Below are 27,362 nucleotides of genomic sequence, written 5' to 3' on the forward strand. Positions count from 1 at the left end.
TCACTCTTTTTGTCTTTATTTGCTGCACCCATCCCTACACTAGCGCATCCTACACTAGCGCAGATTGTGTAATCTCTATCTCTATCTCTATCTCTATCTCTATCTCTATCTCTATCTTTCTAAATCAGAGCCAAGCCCTGCAATTTTATTGGGCCACGTCATTAGGATATTCTAGGGCGATGGATCTTGATCGGACGGTTCAGACATTGGCACATGAGCTGCATTCTAGAGTCTTCGTCCCGCCTCCACACGCACCGGCGCCGCCCTCCCCCTCGGCCTGCTGCCGTGGGCCGACGGCGCATCGCCGAGGCCATGAGCATCTGGTTCCGGCGGCTCCAACGCCATGCCTCCGCGCTGGTCGACGCTTGCTACTGCCGTTGCTGCCGCCACCTCCTCCTCCTCCTCAAGCTCTTCTTCGTGGGACATGCCAAGCGCGTGCGGGAGCTGCCATCGCCGCCAGGCGCACGGCAGGGGCAGGAGCCAGCGCGAGCCTGACCGGCGGCTGCCCCTACCTGCGCATCGCAGGCTGCAAGTCGCCGCCGGCCGCATCCCACACTGGAGAGCCAGCCACGCCCACGCCGGGGCCACCACGCCGCGCCGGTGGCCGAGGGCGCCTCGCCCTGCCATGCTCGCGCGTCTGCTGTGCGCCCGGCGGCGGTGACAGCTCTCGCACGCCCTGGCCGGCGGCGGCGCAGCCCGCATGCGCCAGGCCGGAGGCCGCGGCGGGCCGGCACCAGTCTGCAGCGATCCGGGCCCGACGATGGTGAAGACCACAGCTGGACAGCGCCGGCTGCCTCCTGTTCCCGTGTGCTCGCCGTTGCCAGCGACCAATGAACTCAGTGCCGGCATCGCCAGTTCCATGGATAATGAAGCCAATGTGTTTGATGAAATGGAAACAAGGTATCTTTTTTTTCCTGTATCGCTTCGTCTCAATTTTTCTAGATGATTTGTACATACACATCTCTATCGTTACAGAGTAACAGCAATGTCATCGCTGCCGCCACGTGCATCTGTGCACTGCTCGCTAAGCTCAGTGACAAGGTCGCGACATTTTGTGCGGCCGTGGCTCTCGGCGCACTCCGGGATCTTCTCGAGCAGCGGGTGGCAACGACGCCTGAAGGTTCCCCTGGTTTCCTCTACTTTGCCTCTGATTACTTTGCACCATGATGCTGATCCCCAATAAGTCACTTATTCCTCAGTGCTTGACTGCTTGGTGTGGTACTGTGGTATGGCCTGATCTTACTGTGCATGTCCACCTGTTTCCTGTTAACCATATATAGGCTAGGATATATTTCAGTCGATGCTCTTCTTGGTGCCCACATCTAAATTGTGTGGCATTACAGTTCATAATATTTGTGTCCTAAGCATCTGCACCTAAGAAGGAATTCGTACCTAGAATTAATCGAAGACAAATATCTCCCCATTTCTTCTATGTCGTGGTAGCTCACCATCCCAACATCTCTGAACTTGCTAATAGCTTCTCCAGCTTACCTACTGCATGATCAAAGGATTGTTCCTGACATGACAAAGAACAACCCCCCCCCCCCAAATTAAATTAACTGCCATGTATGGACTGATTAGATATATACCGTGTGCTTCCCCTAATTCCATTTGTAGTTAATTTTAGTATTTCTGTCATTAGTTCCAAAGATTTCATCAAATTATTATCAGCTACTATGACTCTCTATTCTGATTTATACTTTTATCCAAAGGACTCCCTTATAATATTGGAGTTCCTATTTCAGCCCATGAGCATGTATATTTTATCATATATTTTTACTACTATTGTGTATGTTTATCGGAATGTTTGATTTTGCTGGCGAGGAGACGCGGGCGGGGCCGCGCCCATGACCACGAGCCACCGGCGCTGGCGTAAGTAGGCGCAGGCTACCGGCAAGACCGCAACAGCACCAGGCGTGGCAGCCCACCGCCTCCCTGCTCGCACCCATGGAGCCCACCTTCCCCCTCAGGCCCTCATCCCAGCCGCCGCGGTCACTGCCTCCCTCCTTGCTGCTGCACTCGATGAGGCTAGCCCGCCGCTACAATGATCAACGTCGTCTATGCTATGGCGAGTGTAGTCCTGGCGGCGATGGGCAGAGGCAGCGCGTAGACGAGATGGTCAATGTTTCGCCTCTGTAAGATAACTGTTCAGTTCGAAACTGAACAAAGGCATCCTTGGATCATTACCGTTGGTTGAACATGTACTAAAATTTCTACTTCCTCTTATAGAAATACATGTCGCAAGGGCTGCCTCTCGGCGACTACGATCTTACCTTCCCGTACTATCCCGTGCTTGCTGCAGGGAGGTCAAGGCTGCTGACGACCGCCTCTGCTCTATAGCTCGTGCTCCCCATGCCAATTGCCCAATGCTACCTTCAGCAAGTGTCACAGTGAGCACTGCCCGCGTCTTTCCTCCTCCATGGTTATCTCTGGACTTGTTTCTTTGTTAAATTTCAGCAATCTATTGAATAGACAGTATGTGATGTTGTTCAGCTCTTGAGAGCATTTGTGAACATGGAGATCGGAGCCTTGCAATGCGTTGATATCAAGCTATTCAAGGAGCTTCATAATACTAGAAGTCGCCAGCCTCTTTGCAGCGTCTATGCAAAATGGTGGTGCTAACATAAAGTTCGTGCTTTGGCTTAGTGGGGTGGAGCTAGGGATGAAAACGGTATGGATATTTTCCGACCATATTCGAAACCGAATCCGTTTAGAGGGGTTGAGATCTGTCCGTATCCGAGTCCGGATATCCAACATCCGATACCGTATCTGTATCCGAATACTCAAATCGCATATTTATGATATCGATATCCAATCGTATCCTATCCGACATAGTTGACACTATCCGTATTCGAATCCGAATCTGAACAGAAATATGAAAACAAATGTAATATCGGTGATATCCGTCCGTATCTGATCCGTTTTCATCCCTAGGTGGAGCACTCAAATCCACTGTCTGGTTTATAGGCTTGCATTTTAGAATAATGTAATGTAATTGTTTCCACGGCCCTCACTGACATGTACTATATTGGAACGAAGGGAAAATTAAATGACATCCACGGAGACCGATGACGACCACCCCACGACATACCTGGATGCCACTCGTCGCCCGGCGAAGCTAGCCTCTGTGCCCCCAGACTCGTTCAACCGTAGTTTTGGGGCACGGCGGAGCGAACGTTGGACACGGGCCTTTGCAAGGCCATGCTGGTGCTGAACTTGGCCGACAGGGACATGGCCGTAGGCGGAGGAAGTGCAGCTGGCCACGCCCGCAGCTAGTGAACGGCTTGCCTGTTCGGCCAGTGGATGGTCGTGTCCCTGCCGATTAACGCCTCGGCCGCCATGGATGGGTCTCCGCCCCCAACACCGATGGGTGGCGTGAGATCCTCCACCGGCAAGTGACAGGATCTGCTGCTGCCTCGACGAAGCCTTGCCCTAGCCAAAAGCAGCTTTCGCAGGTCAAGAAGATCCCGACAGATGCTTCAACTGTCTCTCCTACTCGCACCGAGTAGAGACTTGCCGGTTGCCACGGCATTGTCTGCGCTGTCGCGGATTCAGACACCTCACCAAGGACCACAGGCAAAGGACTGCTCCGACCTCGGCGGTGGTGGGTGCCAACCTGCCACGGTACTCTGCTCACGACGACCCCCCGGCCTCCCAGCACGCGCCGCGCGGCGGTGCGGAGGGTGCCGCACCGGCGGCAGTGGGGGGCGCCGGTAGGAGACGACGATGACGTCGGCGACGCAAGACTAAGCCAAAGGACATCGGCACAGGTGCACCTACCGACCACGCCGACAAGGCACCTACTTCTACTGCTGCACTATGCTTCCCCGAGCCAGATCCGCTGGCGCTGGCGCTGTGCATGAGTGCGTGACCTCCCGCATTGGTCGTCTCGTTCGACCTGATGCTGTAGGAGCTCACCGCCTCACTCGTCGTGAGCCATACTCTGGAGGCTACCTCTCTGGGATTGAGGAAATGTCTCCGGCACCGGCTGCTCCCTTGCCTTAATTACCGCTGGTGCAGGAGCTGCCACAGCTCACGCCTACTCGGGTGGGCCTCGACGTCGAGGATGACGATGCGACGCCCACACCACGTGAGGCTGCTCGGCGTCTCGCAAGGTTCACCGAGGAGGTGCAGTGCAAGAGAAAGTCGCCATTGATCGATAGTCCTCCGAGGCAGAAGGCGGTAACAAAGTGCCCCCTGCCAATCAGGAGCAGGCGGATTGCCGCTTAGCCATTGTCGCATGTACCCACTGTAACAGAACCGACCAATTATATGAAATTAAGTAAGAAAATCATCCGCCAGAGCAGACGATTTAGCAAACTTAAGCCCGTATAACTCGGTAGTCCATGAAATCACGAAGGATTTCAAACCAACTTCCATTCCAGCCAAGATCGTAATAAGTTTAGCGGTCACCATCACATATTACATAAAAATTCGCAATCTCAGATACATCAGAGTTTCAACATAGTTATTACAAAACCAGTTTGAATAAAAGTAGCGGAAGTCATTTGTTCAAACCACACACACTCACGCAGAGTTTAAATATAGTGCCAGCGAATGATCATCTCCAACAAAAGCATCAGACGAGACGTAAGGAATGACCATGCCCATGATCCTAAGCATCACCCATCGCAGGATAAAGACAGTTGATACAGTAGCTGTAATACATCTGCCCATCTGCAACAAGTGGGAATAAAACCCTGAGTACGAGAAGGTACTCAGCTAGACTTACCCGACATAACCGAAAATAAATGACACCAAGGATTATGAAGGGCTTTATAGTAGGGTAGCTGACTCATTTGCAAAAAGAAGCATTTTTAGCATTTCAAGAACCTTTCTAAAAGCATTATTGCTAAGTTAATTATTATGAACCTGTCGACTAGATTTGCACCTATACTAGAGTAAACATGTGATTAAGCAGATAATGATAACCAATGATCATTAAACAACTTCCATACTGTCATATTCATTATAACTATCCAAGTGTTCCATAAACATTTACTACGATGAAGTCACTCAAGTCAAGTGCTCACTATACAGGAGCGATGGCGATTCGAATCGATTCCTAACCAGCTGGTGATTTATTCCTTACACAAACCTCACTCACCCGCTAAAGTGAGATATTGATCACCGAGTCAACTTTCCAGGTATCTCGAGTTTGCTAGGAACCACATGTACCCAGGGGCCGACCGACTGCACTTTGGTCTTATCATCCCGCCCCCGTGTCCTACCACACCTGCTCCGGCACAGTACGTTGTGGGCAATCTACTCGGCCTGAAAAATCTCCCAGCTTCGTGGTCGGAAGGTACTTTATCCGGCCAGCTAAATGTAAGGCATGCGTTCAACATGACTCGAGGCCCAACAACGATCGGTCCTTAATCGACACAGACGGAAAGCACTACAGTCCAAAACTCTGCAAGTCTCCGTCCGGTCTCAACTTCATTTAACACTTAGTTATACCATGACTTCATAGTCATCCAAGCAGATCCAGGTAACCACCTATAGCTCGCAGGTGACAGGAAATCACCTGACTTCTACCGGTCTAAGCCAGCTAAGCATTGACTCGACTGCAGATACCCGGATAACAAGGATATAGTATAACAAAGGTAGACAAGGTATAATGCAGCAACGGTTGCAAACAACTCCTGAACATAATGCATCAATTAAAGTAAAGCATTTAATTAAATAATCGCAAACCGGGAGAAAATGCTCCGGGGCTTGCCTCTCTCGAAGGAGCTCGGACGGTGATCGGGGCACTCCGGAAGTTCCTCAACGTCCTCCCCGTCGGCTTCGGGCACTTCCTGCGGCTGCACCTCGAACTGCTCCTCGGGCTCCTCGGGTATGACGACTGGGTTCTCGGTTTGCGATCCTGTATGATGCAATGTGCGTAAGTGCTTATGCAATCGGTGCATCGGATGAGATGAATACAATGGATATTTTTGAATGCAAGGTAGTCAACATCATGCAAGAAAATATACTACAAGCACATGTCATCTACTGCATTCTCTTCTACTACTAATATGTTTAAGTCAACACATCTTATCAAATGCTTCAAAGATACACCAAAGCTAACATTATTAACTAACTTGCATTAAAGAGGATTATTTTATTTCATTTTAAACTAGGGCTACAACAGCAACCTATATTTCTGGTGCTTATAAAAATCTAAGAAAATTACAGTAGTATAGTACTACTATAAGTAGACTACCACAAAATTTTCATGGCATTTGGATAAGTAAAATAGTCTACACAAAAATGATAAGGCATAAGTGCTCAAAAAGGCATAAATAGGAAACCTTAGTTAAAAGTGTCAAGCAACAGATTTCTCATTTTTTCTAGTATCACTCTAGCATAAGAATAGCACTCACCAAATTTTACCTTTACTAGATCTATAGAAAAATTATGAAAATTCACACAAGTATTAATCAATGATAAAAGGAAAATCTATAATTCAAAAACTACACATGCACTAGCTCTGAAATTTTAACCAGAGCTTCTACTAAGCAAGACTAGCATATCCATAAAATTTCATAATTTTTGGACCACAGAAACTCAAGATAAAATTTCAACAAGTTTGCATGCATCTAAAAACACATTTCAAAGTCCTATTTAATTCATCCAAAATTTCTAAAACCTATGCTCATATAATATTTTTATTAAATACTAGACATTACCAGGAACTCAACAAAATTTGAACCATAACATTTGGATCTACCAAACTTGATTTACAAAATTTTGAATCGTGCATACAAATCTGTGAAAAACAAAATAAACAAAACAAAGAGGAAACCTAATCAGCTACTGGGCCAGCCCGAACGGCTTAGGCGGCCCACGACTGCGCGCGCACACAGCCCAGAACGACGCAGCCCAGCTCTGGTTCCCTCGCAGCAGCGGCGGCTGACAAAAGGGGCCCGCGCGTCAGCGAGAGAAAACAGGGGACGGAGGGGGGACGACGGCGCGGCAGCTGCGAAATTCGCCGACGGCGAGTTCTCCGGTGAAGCCGACGGCACCGGCGTGCTCACCTCGGCCTCCCGCATCCATAGCACTCCTAAAACTAGACTCTAGTGGACTCCAGGGACGTCGGCCATGGCCCACGGCTGCTCGGCCATGGCGCACGGTGGTGCTCCGGTGAACCCCGACGGTTGGTGGCCATACAAGGCGCGCGTAAGCTCTTGGTAAACAAGGCGGACCTTCCTGTGCTACGGCTAGCGGCTACGGTGAAACGGTTAGGCGGGACCGCGTGAGATCACCGGCGGCGACCATGGCGGCCATGCCGTGGTGGTGCGTGGTTTGGCAATGTCGCTCACCTACAGCTTGGCTGGCTCCGTGAGGCGATGGCGGAGCTACGGGTTGGATGGTGGTGGCTGTGGCGCCGCGGCGAGCTCGAGCGAGCTCGGCGGAGCTGATGGCGTCGGCGGTGCACTGCGGCTGTGAATGGGGAAGGCACGGAGGGGTGAATGAGGGCAGAGCACGTGCGGAGGGCAGCAGGGCGCGCTCCTCTTCAAGCCAGCCAGCGCGCTGCATGGTCAGGGCGAGCCGAGCGCGTGGCGGACACGCGGCGGCCACCATCTGACCTCGGTCGGCCATGAATGGTCTGAAGCCAAAACACTGTAGCGCGATTTAGAGAACCAGGAACTGACTGACAGCGCCAAATGGTGATGCTCTATCTCCTAATCCGTTGATCGTTAGCGAAAGAAATCAAAACAAAAGTTGTACACCTACATGCCAGCTACAAAACTCATTTAGAGATCACTGTCTAATTCGCAAAGGACAGAGAGTAAAATCATGCCAAAGTCGTGTTCAAGAAACTGAAAAATGGAGTTTATACTTAGAAATTTCTAAGTGTTGAACCCAACCCAATTTCTGACTTGTGGGACCATTTAGAGCATGTTGTGCACATTTTCATGACTTGGTCACAAAATAACTTTTGTTCCTTATATAATTTGCTACAACTTTGTTTTAGGTTGCTCAGACATGCAGACATTCTAAGTGGTGCTTTTTGAACAGTCAAACCAAAAAGTCCTAGGGTCAAAACAAGTCAACCCATGACTTGGAAACTTAATTAGGCAAAATGATCAACATGAACATTGTTCCTAATGACTTTCTAAGCATAGCTAAGATGTTTAACAATATATTTAGCCATACCACACATTGGTCATACAATAATCAAGCACTAAATGTACTGAAACGATGAAAAACAATTGAAATGATACTTTTGTTTCATAGTCATGTTTCACATGTTGCAAGTGATATATGCTCATGAATGGATGAATGATGCTCATGTTCATGGAATGTAAATGCAATTAGGCAAGACTAACACCAGGGGTGTTACACCCACCTCCAAGCGGGGCGAGGTACTACTCATGCAGAGGATGGCCATCGCGCCGTCGGCGGCACCAGTTTCTTCCACATCCAAGGGAGCATACGACACCATTTTCACTGGCAACTTGACTTCGAGCCAAGTTGAAGCCTTGGACGAGTTATTTCCAGCGGCCAACACCAGGGCAGGTAGAAAGCTCTTCTAGGACGCCGGAGTAGGACCGCGCAGCCAGCAGCGGAGGTGTCCGGCTTCGTAGGTTGCAGTGCTACCCTTAGCTCGGTTGTAGACCTTTTATGTAATATCGAAGCTTCGAATGGTTTGCTAGGACGGTCTAGTCTACGGCTGTAAGGCCTCCGAGGGTGCTTCTCTGAAGCGCATCATTTGTATGATTAAACTCTTCTTCTTAATTACAACGATACGCAAATCTTTTGCATATTCGAGAAAAAAAACATGTACTATATTGGGGTTAAGCACTCAAATCCAACTGGATACTTCCTTTGATATAATTCCAAGTATATTTGACATGGCTTTTCCTATGTATGAGGTTGTCAGATTCAAATGCTTCTATATTAGGATTGGCAACACCCTTACATGTTCCAGATGTTGTTGCTTCTTTTGCCAGAGAGCCATCATCATCATGGAACTGAACCTTCCTGAAGCTAAACTACACTTTCCTGTATAAATCAACCTGCCCTTTGTTTTGTGTAGCTAGGCAAAGAACGAGAGAGAGACATATCCAAGAAAGTTTGCAAGGACAAGGACAATAATACCATGCCTTTGTCCCTCACTTCCGATGCTGGCAAGCTACTCACACCACAAAAGACAACAAAGATTTCAGTTTCCTACAACTCTTACCTTCGGAGCTAGCTAATAAGATGTTTGGTTTGCAATGCTTCTTACAGTCCTTTTCTAAAATTATTCACTTTTCTTTTCAAATTAAATAAATTTCAAAAGAAAAAGAGCCAACAATGGATTGGTCTTCTACTGTTATACACAGCTAGCTCCATGACGCTGGCATCTGACGAGACCGCGCGGCAACGCCGCGCGTTGCTTTCTAGTTGCATCTATCTCATTTGGAGGCAGGGATAATAGGTTACGTTTTGTTCCTATTTTTAACTAGATTCACATCTTTGATCTTTTGAATGCATAGAGTGTGCCATTATATTATTTATGCACTTAGCTTCATCTTCTGTAACACCCTAAAATTTACATTATTTTGAAATAGCCAAAATTAATTTATTTATGCAATTGTGTGTGCATTCAAACATAGGAAATAATATTTTTTGCTAAATTAAAATCCATCATAAGGATTAGGAACATGTTGATTCATACATGCTGCTGCATATTTATCTCTGTATTTTCTGGTTTTGAATTCAAACTCAAAATGAATTGAACTCTTTTTGAAAATAGCTTTGGAAAATTCAGACTTTCAGTTTCAGAAAAAGAAAAATGAAATTTCTTTCTCTCTCGGCCGCTGGCCCCTCTCTGCGCAGCGCGCACCCGCCGGCCCAGCACCGCGCCGCGGTCCAGCGCGCCCTTTTCCCTCTCTCTGCTGGCTGACGGCCCGCTCTGCACTTCATCCCGCCGGCCCAGTGGCCGAGCCGCAGCGGTAGCGTGCCCCCCCTCCTCGCTCAGGTTCGCTGACCAGCCGGCCCCACTTTCTCTCACTGCCATCAGGGACCCGCACTACACTGTCGTCCCCAACCTTCCTCCCCGTGCCCGAGCCGGTTTCCGCCTGGGGGAAAAAAATCCGCGACCCGAAGCCGTTTTCCACGGTGATTTCCGTGTGGAGTGCACGCCCAGGCCTCTATATAAGCTGACGCCCTCCCTCCGTGTTTCCTTTGCCGATCTACAAGCCGCCATCGCCCAAAACAGAGCCCGCAACCCTAGCTTGCGCCGCCGAGCTCACCCCGCCGTTCCACCATTCCAACACCGTCGTAAGCACGCCGCCGAGACTCTCCGTGCCGTGAGCAAGGCTGCGGAGCTTCGGTTTCTTTCTTTCTCGCTCTCGGTCGCTCGCTAATTGTCGCCGGACCTTGCAGGAACCGGATCACCGCCGTACCGAGCCGCAAGCCGTCCCCGACCCGTCTCCGCCCTCGTTTTCGTCTGCGGTGAGAACCCCATTCCATCCTATTTCTCCCCGTGTATTTCCCGGGTCGAATCGTGGTCTCTAGGGCCATCTCCGCTCTCGCCGGCGAGCTCCTCGCCGCCGTCAATGGCTGGCGCCGGAGACACTGTTCTGGCCGACTGCTTCCCATCTCCCTCTCTTTCATTTAATCTGAGCCGTCCATCTCTGATCCAGTGTCTCAGATCAGCCGATAACCCTTCGTCTTTAATCTTGTTAAAGATACCCTTGGTTTATTCATGTTTCTGCCAGTCCTGCTCAGATTTAAAAATACAGATTTCCGATTTATTTTAACTAGATGATACCCGCGCGTTGCTGTAGGAACTTTGTATGTATATATAAGAAAATAAGCTATAAGAATTAGGGGAAGTTTTAGACACACTGGATGAATCAAGCATAGAGATGGTAGCAGGAACTTGCACTTGCAGTCAGAAAAAAAATATATTTGGTAATCTGGGAACATGTGTTCTTACGATGGGTGGATAAATTTTTCATGTTGCATCCGTGATGTGAACGATTTGCTTCTGGACTGCAAGGTCAATATGACAATATCCATTGTAGTGCTCTTAGATTATTATTGTACGTACTTATGCCACAGGAATTTGTCTCAGTCGCTAATCACAATGAACTTGCTGTCTTGCTTCAATGCTGTTTTGAAGGATATGGTGCCTATGGTAGTTGAGCAGGATTAACTGCTGATGCTGAGCAGTATCTCTCATCGTGTTGTCGCTTCCTAGTCATGGCTTAGGAGAGCTGTAGTGCGAATGCTCGGTGGCGCGGACGGCCGGCAAACCACAACCTGTTCGCTTGAGCTTATATTCAGCTACGGAACAGTGTTTTTTCTCGCAACATTTTAACATAAGCATTAGCATAAGCCAAATTTCAGCATAAGCTAGAAGATGCATTCACTCACCCAATGTAAATATGAAAAAAAAGAGATGTTAGCTTGTGTACGAATCAGGAAGAGAGTTATGAAGCAATAGAGCATGAACTCTACAGCAAGTCAGCAATGGTACCTTGGGGCAAGACGTCGAACACCTTTTGAGCTGGAACACAATGTGACAAAATGAGGGGTCGATACAATAAAGCAGGGAAGCGATGTCACGGATCGTAGCCGAGGCAAGAGAGGTTACAAATTGGAGCGCCTGGGCGCGTGACCACTTACCAAAGGGCTGTACGGCACTCCGGCTCCTTCGGCGCCATAGCCCATAGATGACGATGCGAGCAGGCAGCCGTGCTCGATGACGATGGCAGTGTGCAGTATAAGGTTTTTAAACACGAAGGGCTGGATGACAATGGCAGTGTGCTGTAAGGTTTTTAAACACGAAGGTAGTGACGACTCAGTTCAATCGAGCAGTTTCTTATTAACCTCGCTCATTTGTGGCTGCATAAAAAAAATATGGGAGATCACGGGTCACAACAGCAAAAATCAAAGGTAGATAGTGGGAAAGAGAGCAGGGGGAGAGGCGCATCAGCTGCCTTGAGTCCTTGATGAACGGATTGCCTTCTTCGGTGGCTATGTAATGATGAGGATAGGGTTAGTTTCTTCCACATAATGGGATGGGATTGGATTACTGATTCAGTCCGTTGCTGGAAGTCGTGGCAGCGCAAGGGGTGGGAAGGAGAAGGGGCAGCAGAGGAAGGGGGTGTCGTCGCTGGGAAGAAGAATGGCCAAGTGCGTTCTGTTCTTGCATGGGATAATGAAGAGTTGTGGGCCATCTAGATGACATGGCTTTATGAAATTACAGAAAAATAGATCAATGGGGTTCTCCTACGTAGGTATAGAAGATTCGTAAATTAGTTCGTGTTATTTACAGAACTGCCACCCAGAGCCCATTTTTATCGTATCTTCTCCATTTTAGGTCCGATTTAAGTGCAATTTGCGTCTATGTGATCGTAGCAACGTGTATATTAGATTTATAAGCCTTTTAAACATTTTTCCACTGTTGGTGTGCTGTTCTAATCTATAGCCTTTGTTTTCTATGCATGATTGCCTCTGGATGCTTGCATGTTGCTGTGTTGATCGAGTATAGACTGTGAGCACTACGTTGGTGACCAGGAGTGTTTTGACGAGCAGGATCAACAGGAGCACTTTGAACAAGGTAAGTATAGCATGGGATCTTCCTTGATGTCCTATTCACCATTAATTATTTAGTCATATGCATGTGTCTTATTTATTACCAGTAAGGACATCCTAGTTAATTGTTATCTTGTTCCATGTTACCGATGGGATATACTTGCATATGGGTACTTTGCTAGCGCTCAAGTTAATTACACATGCTCTGAATAATGACTAATGGTTCTATGCAACAAGGAGTAAAACTTGCTTTTTAGCAACTTGATTATAGGGCGAGAGAGCTCTTGCATTTTTACATGATGCTCTTGGCCCTCTCTAAGGACTTATCTGTCGGCAAAAGCTAGGACTTACAATACAACCGAGAGTGCCACATGGCTCTAGCTTTAGTCAATTAGGGGGACCTTTTCTAGTTTGTTAGTGGCTACCCGAAAAGGCGCAAAAGGGGCTTGCCGAGTCAGGTATAGTGCGGCCTCTGTCCTTATGTGTATAGCTTGCGCGGAATGTGCCATCTGGAAGGGGAGCTCTACATCTTCTTTCCGATTGGAAACCTAGCGGCTACTAATTTGTTAGGGACCCTTGAAAGGCTTCATAGTGAACCCTGTCAACCTTCCTTGGTAGTGGGTCAAGAGATTAGCTACCTTGTGCGAAAGGTTAAATCACGGCTTACGGTGAAAGTGTACAACATCTGGAGAGTGTAAAACTGTTATAACATCCGTGCTCATGGTCACGAGCGGCCCGAAAAACTCATAGAATAGTAGAATCATTTATGTTGTTGATTAATCATGAGATAAAACATTGCTTTATTTGATCATGTGGTTTAATTGGGGCTTAAGCACAACTATATGCTAATTTAGTGCTAAATTGTGACTTATTAAAATGCGAACCACAGTAAACCAGTGTCGCCTCTTTTGAGCTTTATGAACCCCATGTTATTCTTGTTAAGTACGAGATGAACTTATGCTTGTTTATTTTTAGTACATGGATAAAAATCCTGGATGGGTAACAGAACGTGAAACCTAGTGAGTTTTCTGAGAACTGATAGGCTTATGTACCCCTAGTCGACCGTCCCTGTGGTGTTTGGAGGCTTCGCTTGAAGATTAGAATTTGTGATTCCACTACTTTGATGCAAGCTTTCTGATTTTAGGTTATGAATATAAAACACTAAATAAAACAAATGGTTTAAATATTTGTATAAGACTTGACAAGACTAATTTAAGTTTTAACAAATTTAGTTATAGAAAATTGTGGTATTTCAAACTTTTTCAAATTAATTTGGTTGGCTCTTGACTGATGTGATGTTTGCTTGTTGCATGACTATGTGTTGTGATTGTGAAAAGTTTTAAAGCGCATTTAGTAAGTCGTTTATCTCTCTCTAGCCTGTCTCTGTCTTTTTCTGTAATCAAATCCCTGCTTTCTCGATGTTAATCTTTTCATTTGGAGTTTCCTAAGATCCTTTTCTTCTACTCCAAATCACTCATTTGAGATCATCATCCATCAATCTATCTCTCAAAACTTCTCATGAATTTTTCTGGCTTTTTCTAGAACTTCTTTTTATTTTTTCCACGAGCACAATCTAATTTTTTGACGCTCCAAAATATCTTTTCATGAGATCCAAATGCTTTATTTGGGTTGACCATGTTCTAAAATGTCTTTGGGAAGTTTCCCCGAATTTTTGGAACTTTAATTCTAGACTTTGCTAGAATTATTTTATTCGTGAAATTAATTAATTCCAAAAATAATAAAATATCTTTGTTTTCCACCTACCTCAAACCCTACCAATATATATATGCCAACGATCTACTCGATGCGACCTTTTCAGAAGTACAACCCGTTTTCATAGCCGCCGCTCCTATCTCTGTAGATCTAAAGCCGAAGTTTCAAAACCCTACAACTCTGGTGAGCTTTTTCGGCCACCTCGGGCGTCTCCTGCGAAAACCAACACCAGCACGAGGTTCGTCTTGTCATTCTCTACTCTGTGGTGTTTTCCTTCTTTCGAATCTATGCCCAAATCATCTAATGCTTCCTTTTTCCTCTCTTTTGCAGGCGAGTTCTTCGGTGAACTCCATGGGTGCTCTTCGTCCTTCATCATTCCCGGCTAAGGCGAGCTTCACTGTGGCACCTCGTCCCGGATGCCCTGCACCACCCCGCCGCCGCTTCTCTGGGCGGGTCTGACCTCGCCCTCGCTGGCCATTGCATCGGGCCGACACCCCTATTGGTGTTCAGACTTAGCAAGCATCGCACGCACCACCACAAAGATGTGCTCTACTATGGGATGGATCAAGGAGAACTACACCAAGCTAGGAAACAACGCGTCTGAATCCCACAGCTGACTAATGGGGTTGCTACAGGCCTACTACTTTGACATGGAGACAGCTGTGGAATATTTCTGCGAGGAGAACAAGCATCCCCTCGAGGACACCTATTGGAAGTCTAGGGTGTGCATCTCCATCTGGGATGAAGCTAATGGAGCTTTTCAGGTGTACTCAATCTACAACAATATGGTTAGTCGTGCCACTATGGAAGAAAGCATGGATGATGCAGGTTTTAAAGCCTACATGGGTCTCCGCGCTCGATGTTTTTGAAATATGATGGAGGATCAATTCTGGTTCCTTTGTCGCTATCACCATGAACTAGGATGGGCAATAATGAAGCGTATAGGTCTAGACCTAACTACTGTAGTGATGGTCAACTTTGCCCATGAGCTGATGAAGCGGGATGAGCAGTTTGAGGAAGAGCTGAAGGCACAATAGGCTTGCAAGTGAAGTCAAAAGATGGTGGATGACTATAGAGAGAGCCTCAAGATGCCAAGGAAGTATGAGAAGCTTCACCAAGACTCTACCATAGGAATATGAGTCCCTTTTTATTAATAAGACGCTAGTAGCGTGAGTCAAGTTGAGTCGAGTCGAGTCTAGTGTGTGCTTATGAACTTTGGTGTGCATAGTTGGGTTGTGCTTATGCTTATGTTTGAGTTCGAGTTTTTTAATGATTGCTGGGAGTTTTGTGGGCATGTCCACAAGTCCCATAGATAAGGATCATAAGTTTAAAATTGATCAATAAATAGTTTGGGTTAGTTATATGTGTTCTCTCAGTTCTATTTTCTAGACTAGTCTGTCTTTATCATAATGCTCATTTGATCCTGTATGACCAAAGATTATAAAAATTTTATGGGAAGCAGTAGACTACTGTATCATTCTCTCTCACCGAAAGAATAATCTTTTTATCTATTCTGGTTGTGAGATATGACTGTTACAAATTGGAGTTTCTGTGCTATCTGGAATTCTGAGCAGTCTTTGTTGCCCTCTATTTTTGGCTAATTTAACGATAGAATCTGAAAAAGTGATTTTAATAAATGTTGTAGATAACTTCCTAAGCTTTCCAACCATATAAAGAATGTCTCTGTTGAATATCTGCAACTCGACTTATGACTATTTTACCGATCTGCTGTTGATGGAACTCGCCTAGAAAACTTCTAGCATTGTTCTTTATCTTTTATAAGTGATTTATAAGTGATTCTACCCCCCTTAAAATGAATCTCATCCTCGAGATTTGGAAGTGCTTACTCAAATAGCTGTGGGTATGCTTTCCTCATATCTTCCTCTCTTTCCCAAGTATCCGTGTCCTCTGTGTACCGATTCCACTATACCTTGCACACCTTTATAACTCGGCTGCTTGTAGCTCTTTCTGTTGTCTCCAAGATCTTTACCGGGTATTCCTCATATGTGAGATCCTCATTAACAACAAGCTCTTCCAAAGATATTTGCTCTTTTGGTATATGCAAAAACTTCTTTAGTTGAGACACAAATACGTGACTTTCACTCGTTTGATTCCAAAACAAAGGTGTTCTACACTTATATCCATACAACACCTCAAAAGGTGCCATCTTGAGACTCTTTTGGTGACTGTTGTTGTATGAGAACTTCGCATATGGAAAACTCTTATCCCAACTAGTACCATACTGCAGTGCACAAGATCTCAACATGTCTTCCAAAATCTGGTTGGTCCTTTCAGTTTGTCCATCAGTTTGGGGGTGATAAGCAAAATTGAAATTCAACTTTGTTCCTAAAGAACTATGTACCTTCTGCCAGAGCAATGATGTAAACTGAGTACCTCTGTCAGACATGATCTTCTTTGAGACTCCATGCAGGCACACTATCCTTTCCATGTACAACTCTGCTAGTGAAAGTGCATCCAACCCTTTAGTGGGTTTTGGATGATTGAATGGCAACGTGATTATAGGACTAACCCGTTTGCTAAGTGTTGGACAAGAAATGGGTTATCTCACAGGTATTTGATGAAAGTCAAAATGATGTGGTGTTGTATAAACAATCTAGTTCAAACACAAGGCAACAATGCAAATGGAACTTATGCAAGGCTTATTCATTGTGGGATTTCGATGACTCATATGAAAGCAAGCACGTTAAAAAATAATTAATGAGACATAAGGGATTGCATATGGAATGGTCTCACTTTTTATAGCTTGTTATATTGAAAGACAATTATACAATTGAATTTAATGGATGATTCAACACAAGATGTGACTTGATGGCTTGAGATGGTGAAGATAGCAAGGAAATGCTTTGAGGTACTATGCAAGGGTGAAGGGCAAGCGACGGCTTAGCGATCGAGGAACCTAGCTAGGGTGAAGAAGGAAGTACTTGCATTTTGTTGAGGTACCAATCAAACCATGATGATCACATTGAAGTGGAGAATCAGATCTTGGATGAATTGTTGAAGTCACTTGATACATTTGGAATTAACTCATATTTATTGAATGCAATCAAGGCACATGCTCAAGATGGCTTTGCTCAAGGAGAAAATCAAAGTTAACATGATTGGCACCCTCACTTGTCAAATATCAGAATCTATGGCATGTGGTTTGAAAGAAATCAACTCTAGCGGTTCAAATTTCTTTTTCATTTGATCTTGAGTAAATATGTATGCCATACTATTAAGAGGGATGCATCATATTGATAGATGATTATTCATACATGCTCAAGCCAACCCATGTTAGGATTGAGTGAAAGAGTGACACAAGTGCTAACTTACTTTGCTACAGCTAGAAATGCTGGATGTGTCTGGTATCATACTGGACGTGTCTGGTATTGGGTCAGCCGTGGCAACTTCTTCGGTGTTCTCGGTTTGGTTCGTCGGGAGTTCTAACAAGTGCTGGGAGTTTTGGGAGCCAGAAGTCCTGGCAATCGTCAGGAGTTCCAATGCCTCGTAGCGCCACTAACTTAGTGACCGTTGGAGTTGTACGGACGTGTCTGGTATTCCCAACAGCTCTATAACGGCTAGTTTTTCAAAGAGGCTATAAATACCCCTTAGCCTCCACCTTTGGAGGCTGCTGTTCTGCTGACATTCTTACATGTTTTTGAGCTTTGAGAACACTCTCCAACCCTCTCTTAGTGAGTGATTGATCCAAATTGCTAAATCCATCTTGTGGGTTGAGTGAGATTCAAAATGGAGAGCAAGCCACCCTTGAGCACTTGTGCATATTTGTCAATCTGATGATTTGCATTTGTTACTCTTGGACTCTTTGGTCCTAGACGGCTAGGCGTCGCCAGATAGTACTCAAGAGATTATGGTGTGCCTCAGAAAGTTTGTAACAGTTTGATTCCATTGCCCCAAGGCAAGGGATAAACTAGTGGAAGGAGGAAAAGGAGTTGAAAAAGACTTCGACTAGAGTGGCTTTTATGGTTCTCTTGAGCTGACCTTCACTAGGTCACTTGCAGCCCCTCAACGGTGAGTAGGACTCAACATAGTTCGAACTTCGGTAAAACAAATATCGTGTCTCAATGTCTCTTTACTTTTGGTATTTGTGATCTTTGCATGTTGTTTGAGCTTGTCAACAAGTTACCAGTAGTGGTTTGCAACTTGGATTGAAAAGAGAAATCAATTGGAGCAAGTTGAGGGCTGCCCGAGCAGAACCCGTGTATACTAGACGCGTCCGGTATTGATGCCAGACACGTTCGGTATTAGTTGACTGAGCTGAAGTTATTCATTTGTTGTTCTAACTTTGTGTTGCAGGGTTGTAGCTCATTGATATATTCTCTATACCTTGTTTGCGTTGTTGTTTAACTCGTGAGGGGTTTGTTTCTTTGGTTTGGGATTTCCAAGCCAAATTCCTATATTAATCATTTTTGCATTTTCAATGGTTGAATTTTTAGAAACGCCTATTCACCCCCTCTAGGCAGCATCCTCGGTCCTTTCAGCTAGCCTTGCTCTGGCATAGGTAGTTTGACCGGTAGAAAGTGAGCAACTTTAGTAAGTCGATCCACTATTGTCCATATTGAATCATAACCTCTCTGCGTGCGAGGTAATCCAACAATAAAATCCATACCAACTTCTTCCCACTTCCACTCAGGTATCTTCATTGGTTGTAGCAACCCTGTAGGTCTTTGGTGTTCTACTTTAACCCTTTGGCATGTATCACACAAAGCAACATACTCTGCTACATCTCTCTTTAATCTATTCCACCAATACCTCTCTTTAAGATCCAAATACATCTTGGTACTTCTGGGGTGTATGGAATAAGTTGACTCATGGGCTTCTTGTAGAATTGCATCATGGATAGCCTTCACTTTCAGGTACACGTATCCTTTTCCCAAACCATAGAGTGCCATTCTCATCTATCCTGAAGCCTTGTGACTTTCCAATCACTACATTCTCTGCTATCTCCTTAAGTTTCTCATCCTCCAACTAACCCTTGCAAGTCTGTTGCTCCAAGGTAGGCGTCACTTCTAGCTCCATGGCATTAGTGACAATGCTTAGGTTCAGTTGCTCAAACTCTGCACATAACTCCTTAGGCATGGTGTCACCCGAACATCATTAACATAACTCTTTCTGCTTAGAGCGTCGGCCACGATGTTTGCTTTCCTAGGATGATAGTGCACTTCCAAATCATAATCCATAATCAATTCCAACCAATGATGTTGCCTCGAATTTAGATTTGTCTGGGTAAAGATGTACTTAAAGCTCTTATGATCCGTATAGATGTCACTCTTATGCCCGATTAAATAGTGTCTCTAGATCTTCAAAGCATGAACCACTACTGCTAACTCCAAGTCATGAGTGGGATAGTTCATCTAATGCTTCCTCAACTGCCTTGATGCATATGCCATAACTCTTCCTTTTTGCATAAGAACACATCCGAGGCCTTACCGAGATCATCACAATAGATAGAGAATTCTTGTTCAAATCTAGCAAAACCAATACTAGAGCTATAGTCAATATCTTCTTCAACTCCTCAAAGTTAGCCTGACACTTCTCAGACCACACAGACTTAGCTTTCTTCTCCAACAGAGCTATCATAGGCTTGGCAAGATTGGAAAACCCTTCAATGAACCTTCTGTAGTACCCACCCAATCTCAAAAAGCTACTAATCTCACTCACATCAGTTGGCGGTTTCTAGTTCAACACGTCTTCTATCTTGCTTGGATCCACTGCTATTCCACCATTGGAGACAACATGACCCAGAAAAGAGACTTCCTTCAACCAGAACTCACACTTGCTTCGCTTAGCATACAACTTATGTTCCCTGAGCTTTTGCAAGACCAACCTTAGATGTTTAGCATGTTCATCTTCAGTCTTGGAGAATACTAGTATATCATCAATGAATACCACCATGAACTTATAAAGAAATTCCATGAACACCTTATTCAACAAGTACATGAAGTATGCAGGTGAATTGGTCAAGCCAAATGACATAACTATGTACTCATACAACCCATAACTTGTAGTAAATGTTGTCTTGGGTATGTTAGTCGCATGAATCTTCAATTGATGATAACCAGAACGTAGATCAATCTTTGAGAACACACAAGCACCTCTCAACTGACCAAGTAAGTCATCAATCCTTGGTAGCGGGTACTTATTCTTGATAGTGACTTCATTAAGAGACCGATAGTCCACACGTATCCGTTGAGTACCATCCTTCTTATCAACAATGATCATAGGTGCCCCCATGGAGATGAACTAGGGTGTATGAAACCTTTCTCTTGCAACTCCTTCAATTGTTTCTTAAGTTCCTCTAATTCATTAACCCCCATTCTATATGGATGCTTAACTATGGGTGTAGTTCCAGGTAATAATTCAATAATAAACACAATATGATGGTCAGGTGGCATACCTAGCAAGTTATCGGGGAAAACATCCGAAAACTCCTCCATAACACGGTCCTAGTAGTTGACGTCATCATTCATCTCATTCACAATGGCTATCGGTTGTGCTTGCACTACCACATCAACACTGATTCTATCTCCATTAGGTGTGATCAAAACAACCACCTTCTCCTGATATTGAATCACTGCCCGATGTTGCTTCATCCAGCCCATACCCAGAATAACATCAATACTAGCTATTCTCAACACAATATGACTCACTTTGAAGTCTACCCCCCTTAAAGAAATACTAGCCGAGGGACACCAATAAGAAGCTTGCATACCCCCTCCCGGTGAATTTAATAGTATGGGGTTTTTCATGGCACATAAAGGTATGCTATGCATTCTAACAAAAAATTGTGAAATGAAGAAATGCGAAACACTAGAATCATAAAGAACGATAGCAGACATGGAGTTGACACTGACCGTACCCATCATAACTTCTGGTGCCTCAAGCATTGTCTCGATAGACACATGGTTCACCCTTCCAATATTGGGTGCTAGCTTCTGGTTGCTATTTTGCTTCTAGGGAGTTTGCTGGTTTGGCTTTTTAGGGCAGTTGTAAGACATGTGTCCCTCTTTTCCACAACGAAAATACTTATTGGGGGTGTTAGGGGCACTAGTCTTCATTGGAGTAGTATTGGGGTTCCCTTCACCTGGTGTCCACTGACCAACCTGCTGCTGGTTCTCCTGGCGCTGCTTGAACTGGTTGCGCTACGGGTACGGAGCATGTATCCACTGATTAGATGGCCCTTGGAGACCTCTGCTAGAAGCCTTGCTGTGGGTTGGTGCACTGGCAAGTGTTGCTTCTAGAGGCTTGTCCCTGAAGCCTCCTCTTCTTGGCTTCGATATCCTTGTGCTTGTTATCAATCACAATAGCACAATTCACAAGTGCTTGGAAGTAAGGGTAGGTGTGGGACATAAGCTGAAGTTGGAGACCGTCATACAATCCCTTAAGGAAGTGATACTGCTTCTTGTCATCATTAGCTACTTCATCCAGGGCGTAGCGTGATAGCTGAGCAAACTTATCATGATACTCACTCATAGACATTGACCCTTGCTTCAGGGCCCTAAACTCCTCCTGCTTGAGCTCTATCAACCCTGCGGGAATATGATATGATCCTAAATTCATCCTAAATTTCTGCCAAGTGATAGTAGGAGCATTGTTGGGATGCCCAAACTTGAATGACTCCCACCAGTCCTGGGCTGCTCCCTGAAGCTGTTCTGATGCATACAACACCTTCTCCAGGTCGTTGCACTACGCTATGTTGAGCTGCTTCTCCACTGCATGTAGCCAGTCATCCACCTCTAACGGATCTACAACATGAGTGAACACTGAAGGGTGTCCCTTCATGAATTCAGCAGGCTTGTCTCTAACATGAATAGGTGGTGGTCCTCCCACGGGCTGATTTTGTAGGTGTTGCATCATTGTCTGCATCAGTTGCGCCTGCATTGCCATGAGCTGTTCCATAGTAGGTGGTGGTGGATCCATAGGGGCACCTCTGCCATGACCCCTACCTCTTCCTCTGTCGGCCATCTATTTTCCAAATCAGAGTTTCAAAATTTAGAGATATAGTTATAAATAACTTATAAAAGATAAAGAACAATGCTAGAAGTTTTCTGGGCGAGTTCCATCAACAATAGATTGGTAAAATACTCATAAGACGAGTTCTAGATATCCAACAAAGATGTTATTTATATGGTTGGAAAGACTAGGAAGTTATCTACAAAATTTATTAAAATCACTTTTCCAGATTCTGTCGTTAAATTAGCCAAAAACAGAGGGCAACAGAGACTGCTCAGAATTTCAGACAGCACAAAACCCCCAACTTGTAACAGTCATATCTCACAAACCAGAACTGATAAAAAGATTATTCTTGCGGTCAGAGAAAGGTACAATAGTCTATTATTTCCCATCAAAATTTCATAATCTTTGGTCGTACAGAATTTAATGAGAATTATGATAAAGATAGACTGGTCTGGAAAACAGAACTGAGAGAACAGATATAAACAACCCAAACTAACAACCCAAACTATATATTCATCAATCTTAAACTTATGATCCTTATCAATGGGACATGTGGACATGCCCACAAAACTCCCAGCAATTATTACAAAAAATCCAACTAAAACATAAGCATAAGCACAACCCAACTAAGCACGCCAAATTTCACAAGCACACACTAGACTAGACTCGACTCAACTTGACTCACGCTACTAGCATCTTATTACATAAAAAGGGACTCATATTCCTATGGTAGAGGGTCTCGGGAAAGCTTGTCATACAACCTTGGAATCTTGAGGCTCTCTCTATAGTCATCCACCATCTTTTGGCTTCACTTGGAAGCCTCCTGTTGTGCCTTCAGCTCTTCCTCAAGCCGCTCATTCCACTTAATCAGCTCATGGGCAAAGTTGACCATCACTACAGTGTTGGATCCAGACCTTCAGGCTTCATCATCGCCCAAGGAACTAGAATTGATCCTCCATCATATCCCCAAAGCATCGAGCACGGAGACCCATGTAGGCTTCAAAAGCTACATCATCCATGCTTTCTTCCATACTGCCATGACTAACCCTATGGTTCTAGGCCAAGTACACCGGAAAAGCTCCCTTAGCTTCATCCTAGACGAAGATGCACACCCTAGACTTCCAATATGTGTCCTCGAGGGGATGCTTGTTCTCCTCGCAGAAATATTCCACAACTGTCTCCATGTCAGAGTAGTAGGCCTATAGCAACCCCATTAGTCGAGTGTGGGATTCGGACGCATTGTTTCCCAGCTTGGTGTAGTTCTCCTTGGTCCATCCCACAGTAGGGGGTGGCACAACTTATGGTGGTGCGTGCGATGCTTCCTCAGACTGAACACCAATAGGGGTGTTGGCCTAGTGCAATGGCCAGTGAGGGCGAGGCTAGACCCACCCAGAGAAGCGGCGCTGGGGTGGTCCAAGGTGTCCGGGACGAGGTGCCACAGTGAAGCTCGCCTCAGCCAGGAACGATGAAGAACAAAGAGCACCCATGGAGTTAACCGGAGAACTCACTGGCAAAAGAGAGGAAAAGGAGGCATTAGATGATTGGGCATGGGTTCGAAAAAAGGAAAGAAACCATGGAGTAGAGAACAACAAGACGACCCTCGTGCTGGTGTTGGTTTTCACCGGAGACGCCCGAGGTGGTCGGAAAAGCTCACTAGAGTTGTAGGGTTTTGAAACTTCAACTTTAGATCTATGGAGATAGGAGTGTCGGCTACGAAAATGGGTTGTACTTCTAGAAAGGTCACATCGAGTAGATCGCCGGCATATATATATTGGTAAGTTTTGAGGACGGTGGAAAACAAGATATTTTATTATTTTTGGGATTAATTAATTTTGCGAATAAAATAATTCTAGGAAAGTCTAGATTTAAAGTTTAGATCATGAAAAATACTCTGAAAGATCCAAAAATTCAGGGAAAATTCCCAAAGACATTTTAGAATGTGGTGAACCCAAATAAAGCATTTGGAGCTCATGAAAAGATATTTTGGAGCATCAAAAAATTATATTGTGCTCATAGAAAAGTGAAAAGAAGTTCCAAAAAAGCCAGAAAATTTCCTGAGAAGTTTTGAGAGATAGGTTGATGGATGATCAACTCAAATGAGTGAGATTTGGAGCAGAAGAAAAGGATCTTGGGAAACTCAAAATGAAAAGATTAAGATCGAGAAAGCAGATATTTGATTACAAAAAAAGACAGACACAAGCCGGAGAAAGATAAATGACTTACTAAACGCGCTTTAAAACTTTTCACAATCACAAGATATAGTCATGCTTCAAGCAAACATCACATCAGGCAAGCGCCCACCAAATTAATTTGGAAAAGTTTGAAATACCACAATTTTCTATAGGCCCCGTTTGGATCATTGGATTTGAATTCATTTTAATAATCATGATTGAGACACATATTAATTAAGCTAATATGGTTGTATATGGATTATATTTGTATATTATTGTCGGCTATACAAGAGACATACTTATGTGTTGCATTTCTACTGTAGGGGAGCGAGTTGAAGAACGTATTATAAGTTGCAAAGTTGAATCATAGAATGGTGATCTATAGAATCAATTTTCATCTTCCACCCTATGAATTTGAGATAGGCTATAATATGTGAACTTTGGAAAGTGGTGGAATGTCAAATTCCAAGCCAAATAGCCTAATTTATTAAATAGAATTCAATTCCTCCAAATGAAAGAATCCAAACGGCCCCTAACTAAATTTGCTAAAACTTAAATGAGTATTGTCAAGTCTTATACAGATATTTAAACCATTTGTTTTATTTAGTTTTTTCTATTCACAACCCAAAATCAGAAATTTTGGGGTGTGACAAACTAATGGAGAAGCAGGTATTGATTATTTTGAAATTATACTGTTCATATTGACAATGATAGGTAATTTATAGATAGATATACGGGTATTTGTAGTCGAAAGATATGTTTTAAATAAACCATTGTAGCATTTTCAGAGGGCCTACTGCACTATGGTATTGCTAGTTGTTTTGCTATTACAACTATAATGGCACTTTAACTTTGCTAAACATTTCTATTTGGCTTAACGATAAATATTTTAGCACCATGAATCCCAACCAAGGCTAATATTCAGTTTTTCTCTAGATGACTAGCATACATGCCTCTTTGTTGTGTTATTTACTTTATTAATGAATGATGTAATGAACCTTTTAATAAGTGTTTAGTTGATAATGTTGATTATAGCCATGAGTATGATTGATTGAATGTCTGTTAAGTAATAGACGACATGGAGACATGACATGTATTCGAGTATTCATGTTCATGGAATTTGAGCAAATCACACCCACCATCGCGGAAAAACCTATGACAATACTCATCTCTTGTGGAGGCATGCGACAGGCAACATATCTTGCGACATGACACGGCGTCCCAAAGGCATGATCGACGTCGCAAATATCCTTTGCTCTCCTGTGGCACAACATGGTGTCCTGCACCTCTTGACCTCCCATGTCGGCTCACAATATAACTCAACGTGACTCTGTGTCACTCAACCTCCCGCTGCGGCACTTGGTGTCCCGCTGCGGCGTGATTTGGCATCCCCGTGGCTTCCCTCGCTATCCCATGGTATCCCTCTGCAGCATGACTCGGTGTCCCTGCAGTGTCCTTGCTGACCTACGGCATCCCGCTGCATCACTCGGCATCCCTCGACTATCGTTCAGGCATCATCACTGAGCTCAACCCGAGTTGATCACATAACCTAGCACTTCACAGGGCCAACTTCTAATAAGCCCATGATTACTACATAATCCAAAAGCGCATAAAAGTTAAGAAAAATGTGCACAAAACAAGAGCACAAAAGTTAAGAAAAACGTGCACAAAACAAGTGCACAAAAGTTAAAAAAAAACTCGTCCTGCAGTGGGCAGACAACCCCCGCAACTTTGTGCTTAAGGTAGAAGAGACCACTCACGCAGGCCGAGAAAACTCCCGAATCCCATGCCCCGCCCTCACACAGGGGCCTGTTACCCTGTGAGTGGGTTGGTCCTTTTACCTGTGCTTTGGGAAACACGGGACAGACGAGAGGATTTTTTTTTTACCTCCGGTAGGCGAACGAGTGCACCCGCCGCGAGGGTGCCGACCAGACCTCCTGACCATCTGGTCCGTGGAGAAAAACGTGCACAAAACAAAAAACTTAATTAGAAAAAGTGTTAAACATAACCAAAGGGGCCAAACACCCACTACAACATTTTTAAGCATACATTACAAAATCAGACAAGTTTGTCTCTAATATCTTCTAGGCTCACCTGGTCAGCGAGGTTTGAGGTGGCTACTCGGAAACCCTAGAAAGGGGGGGGGGGGGGGGGGGGGGGGGGGGGGGAGTCGGCTGCAAGCCCGACAATCAACTACTCTGTCTGTTGTGGGGTAATACGAGCGCACTGCCACAAGAGCCACCTAAGTTCCCCTGATGGTGGCCTCCTTTTATCAAAACCTGGACTTGCCTGGGGATTGCCTGAAGACGCTCTTTCGCGATGACAACGTCTCTAAACAGCTGAGCATGACATCGCAAATGTGCGTCCGCAATGGTGCTAGCTACGTAGCGACGTGGAGGTGAGAGATAAAAGCAAAGACTATTTTATATATTCTTATTTTTCTATATAATATTGGACCCACATGTTCCTCTCTCTAATTCTTAGACTACGTGAAATAGATAAGCTATGTGTTCACCACTGGTAACTGCTCTCTCTCATACTTTTTTTCCGGTCCAGGTCAGAATAGCTAGCCGAGAGCTAGCTGTTGGAGTCCCCGGCTGCCTATTCCTGGCTCAAAGCCAGACAGATCGTGTAGGCCCTCTCTGCATGAGGCAATAAATGATCAGGGGCAAACAAAGACAAACAAAAGCGATTGCAAGATATGGTAGACTCATCGTCTACCGACTCAAGATCATGTTGGCTGAGGCAGAATAGGTGTCACGATAACGAGCCTCGAGGTCTTTATGCACGGAGAGGTGACGTTGGTCAGCTTCGAGTTGCTTGTAACCTGCGTCCGCCGCTCTTTCTCCAGGTGGATGTTGAGCAGGTCAAAACCCATTCGGACAAGTGCTGGAGCCCGAGACAAGTCTACGGACCGACAGTGTATTGGACTCTTATTCTGTTAGCTTGAGTACGTGGGACTATCTGTCGTCCTAGTCGTTG

General features: G+C 44.9%; 1 protein-coding gene across 12 annotated transcripts; it reads left to right on the plus strand.

The window, feature by feature from the left end:
• Nucleotides 1-57: 57 nt before the first annotated feature.
• Nucleotides 58-27,053, plus strand: LOC136541898 (uncharacterized). 12 transcript variants are annotated; one of them, XR_010780522.1, is made up of 5 exons: nt 64-900; nt 976-1,120; nt 12,479-12,547; nt 14,342-14,473; nt 14,566-15,567. XR_010780522.1 is itself a non-coding variant. In XM_066534070.1 (4 exons), the coding sequence occupies exons 1-4, from the start codon at nt 701-703 to the stop codon at nt 14,692-14,694; spliced, it is 543 nt and encodes a 180-aa protein (XP_066390167.1). In that variant the 5' UTR covers nt 58-700; the 3' UTR covers nt 14,695-15,567. The 12 variants fall into 12 exon arrangements, 3 of the variants coding, with proteins under 3 accessions (XP_066390167.1, XP_066390168.1, XP_066390169.1); XM_066534070.1 differs by lacking the exon at nt 14,342-14,473 and having other exon boundaries at nt 58-900; XM_066534071.1 differs by lacking the exons at nt 14,342-14,473; nt 14,566-15,567 and adding an exon at nt 26,937-27,053 and having other exon boundaries at nt 59-900.
• Nucleotides 27,054-27,362: the final 309 nt, after the last annotated feature.

Source organism: Miscanthus floridulus, chromosome 3 (genome assembly GCF_019320115.1).
Source record: "Miscanthus floridulus cultivar M001 chromosome 3, ASM1932011v1, whole genome shotgun sequence".
Lineage (NCBI taxonomy): Eukaryota > Viridiplantae > Streptophyta > Magnoliopsida > Poales > Poaceae > Miscanthus > Miscanthus floridulus.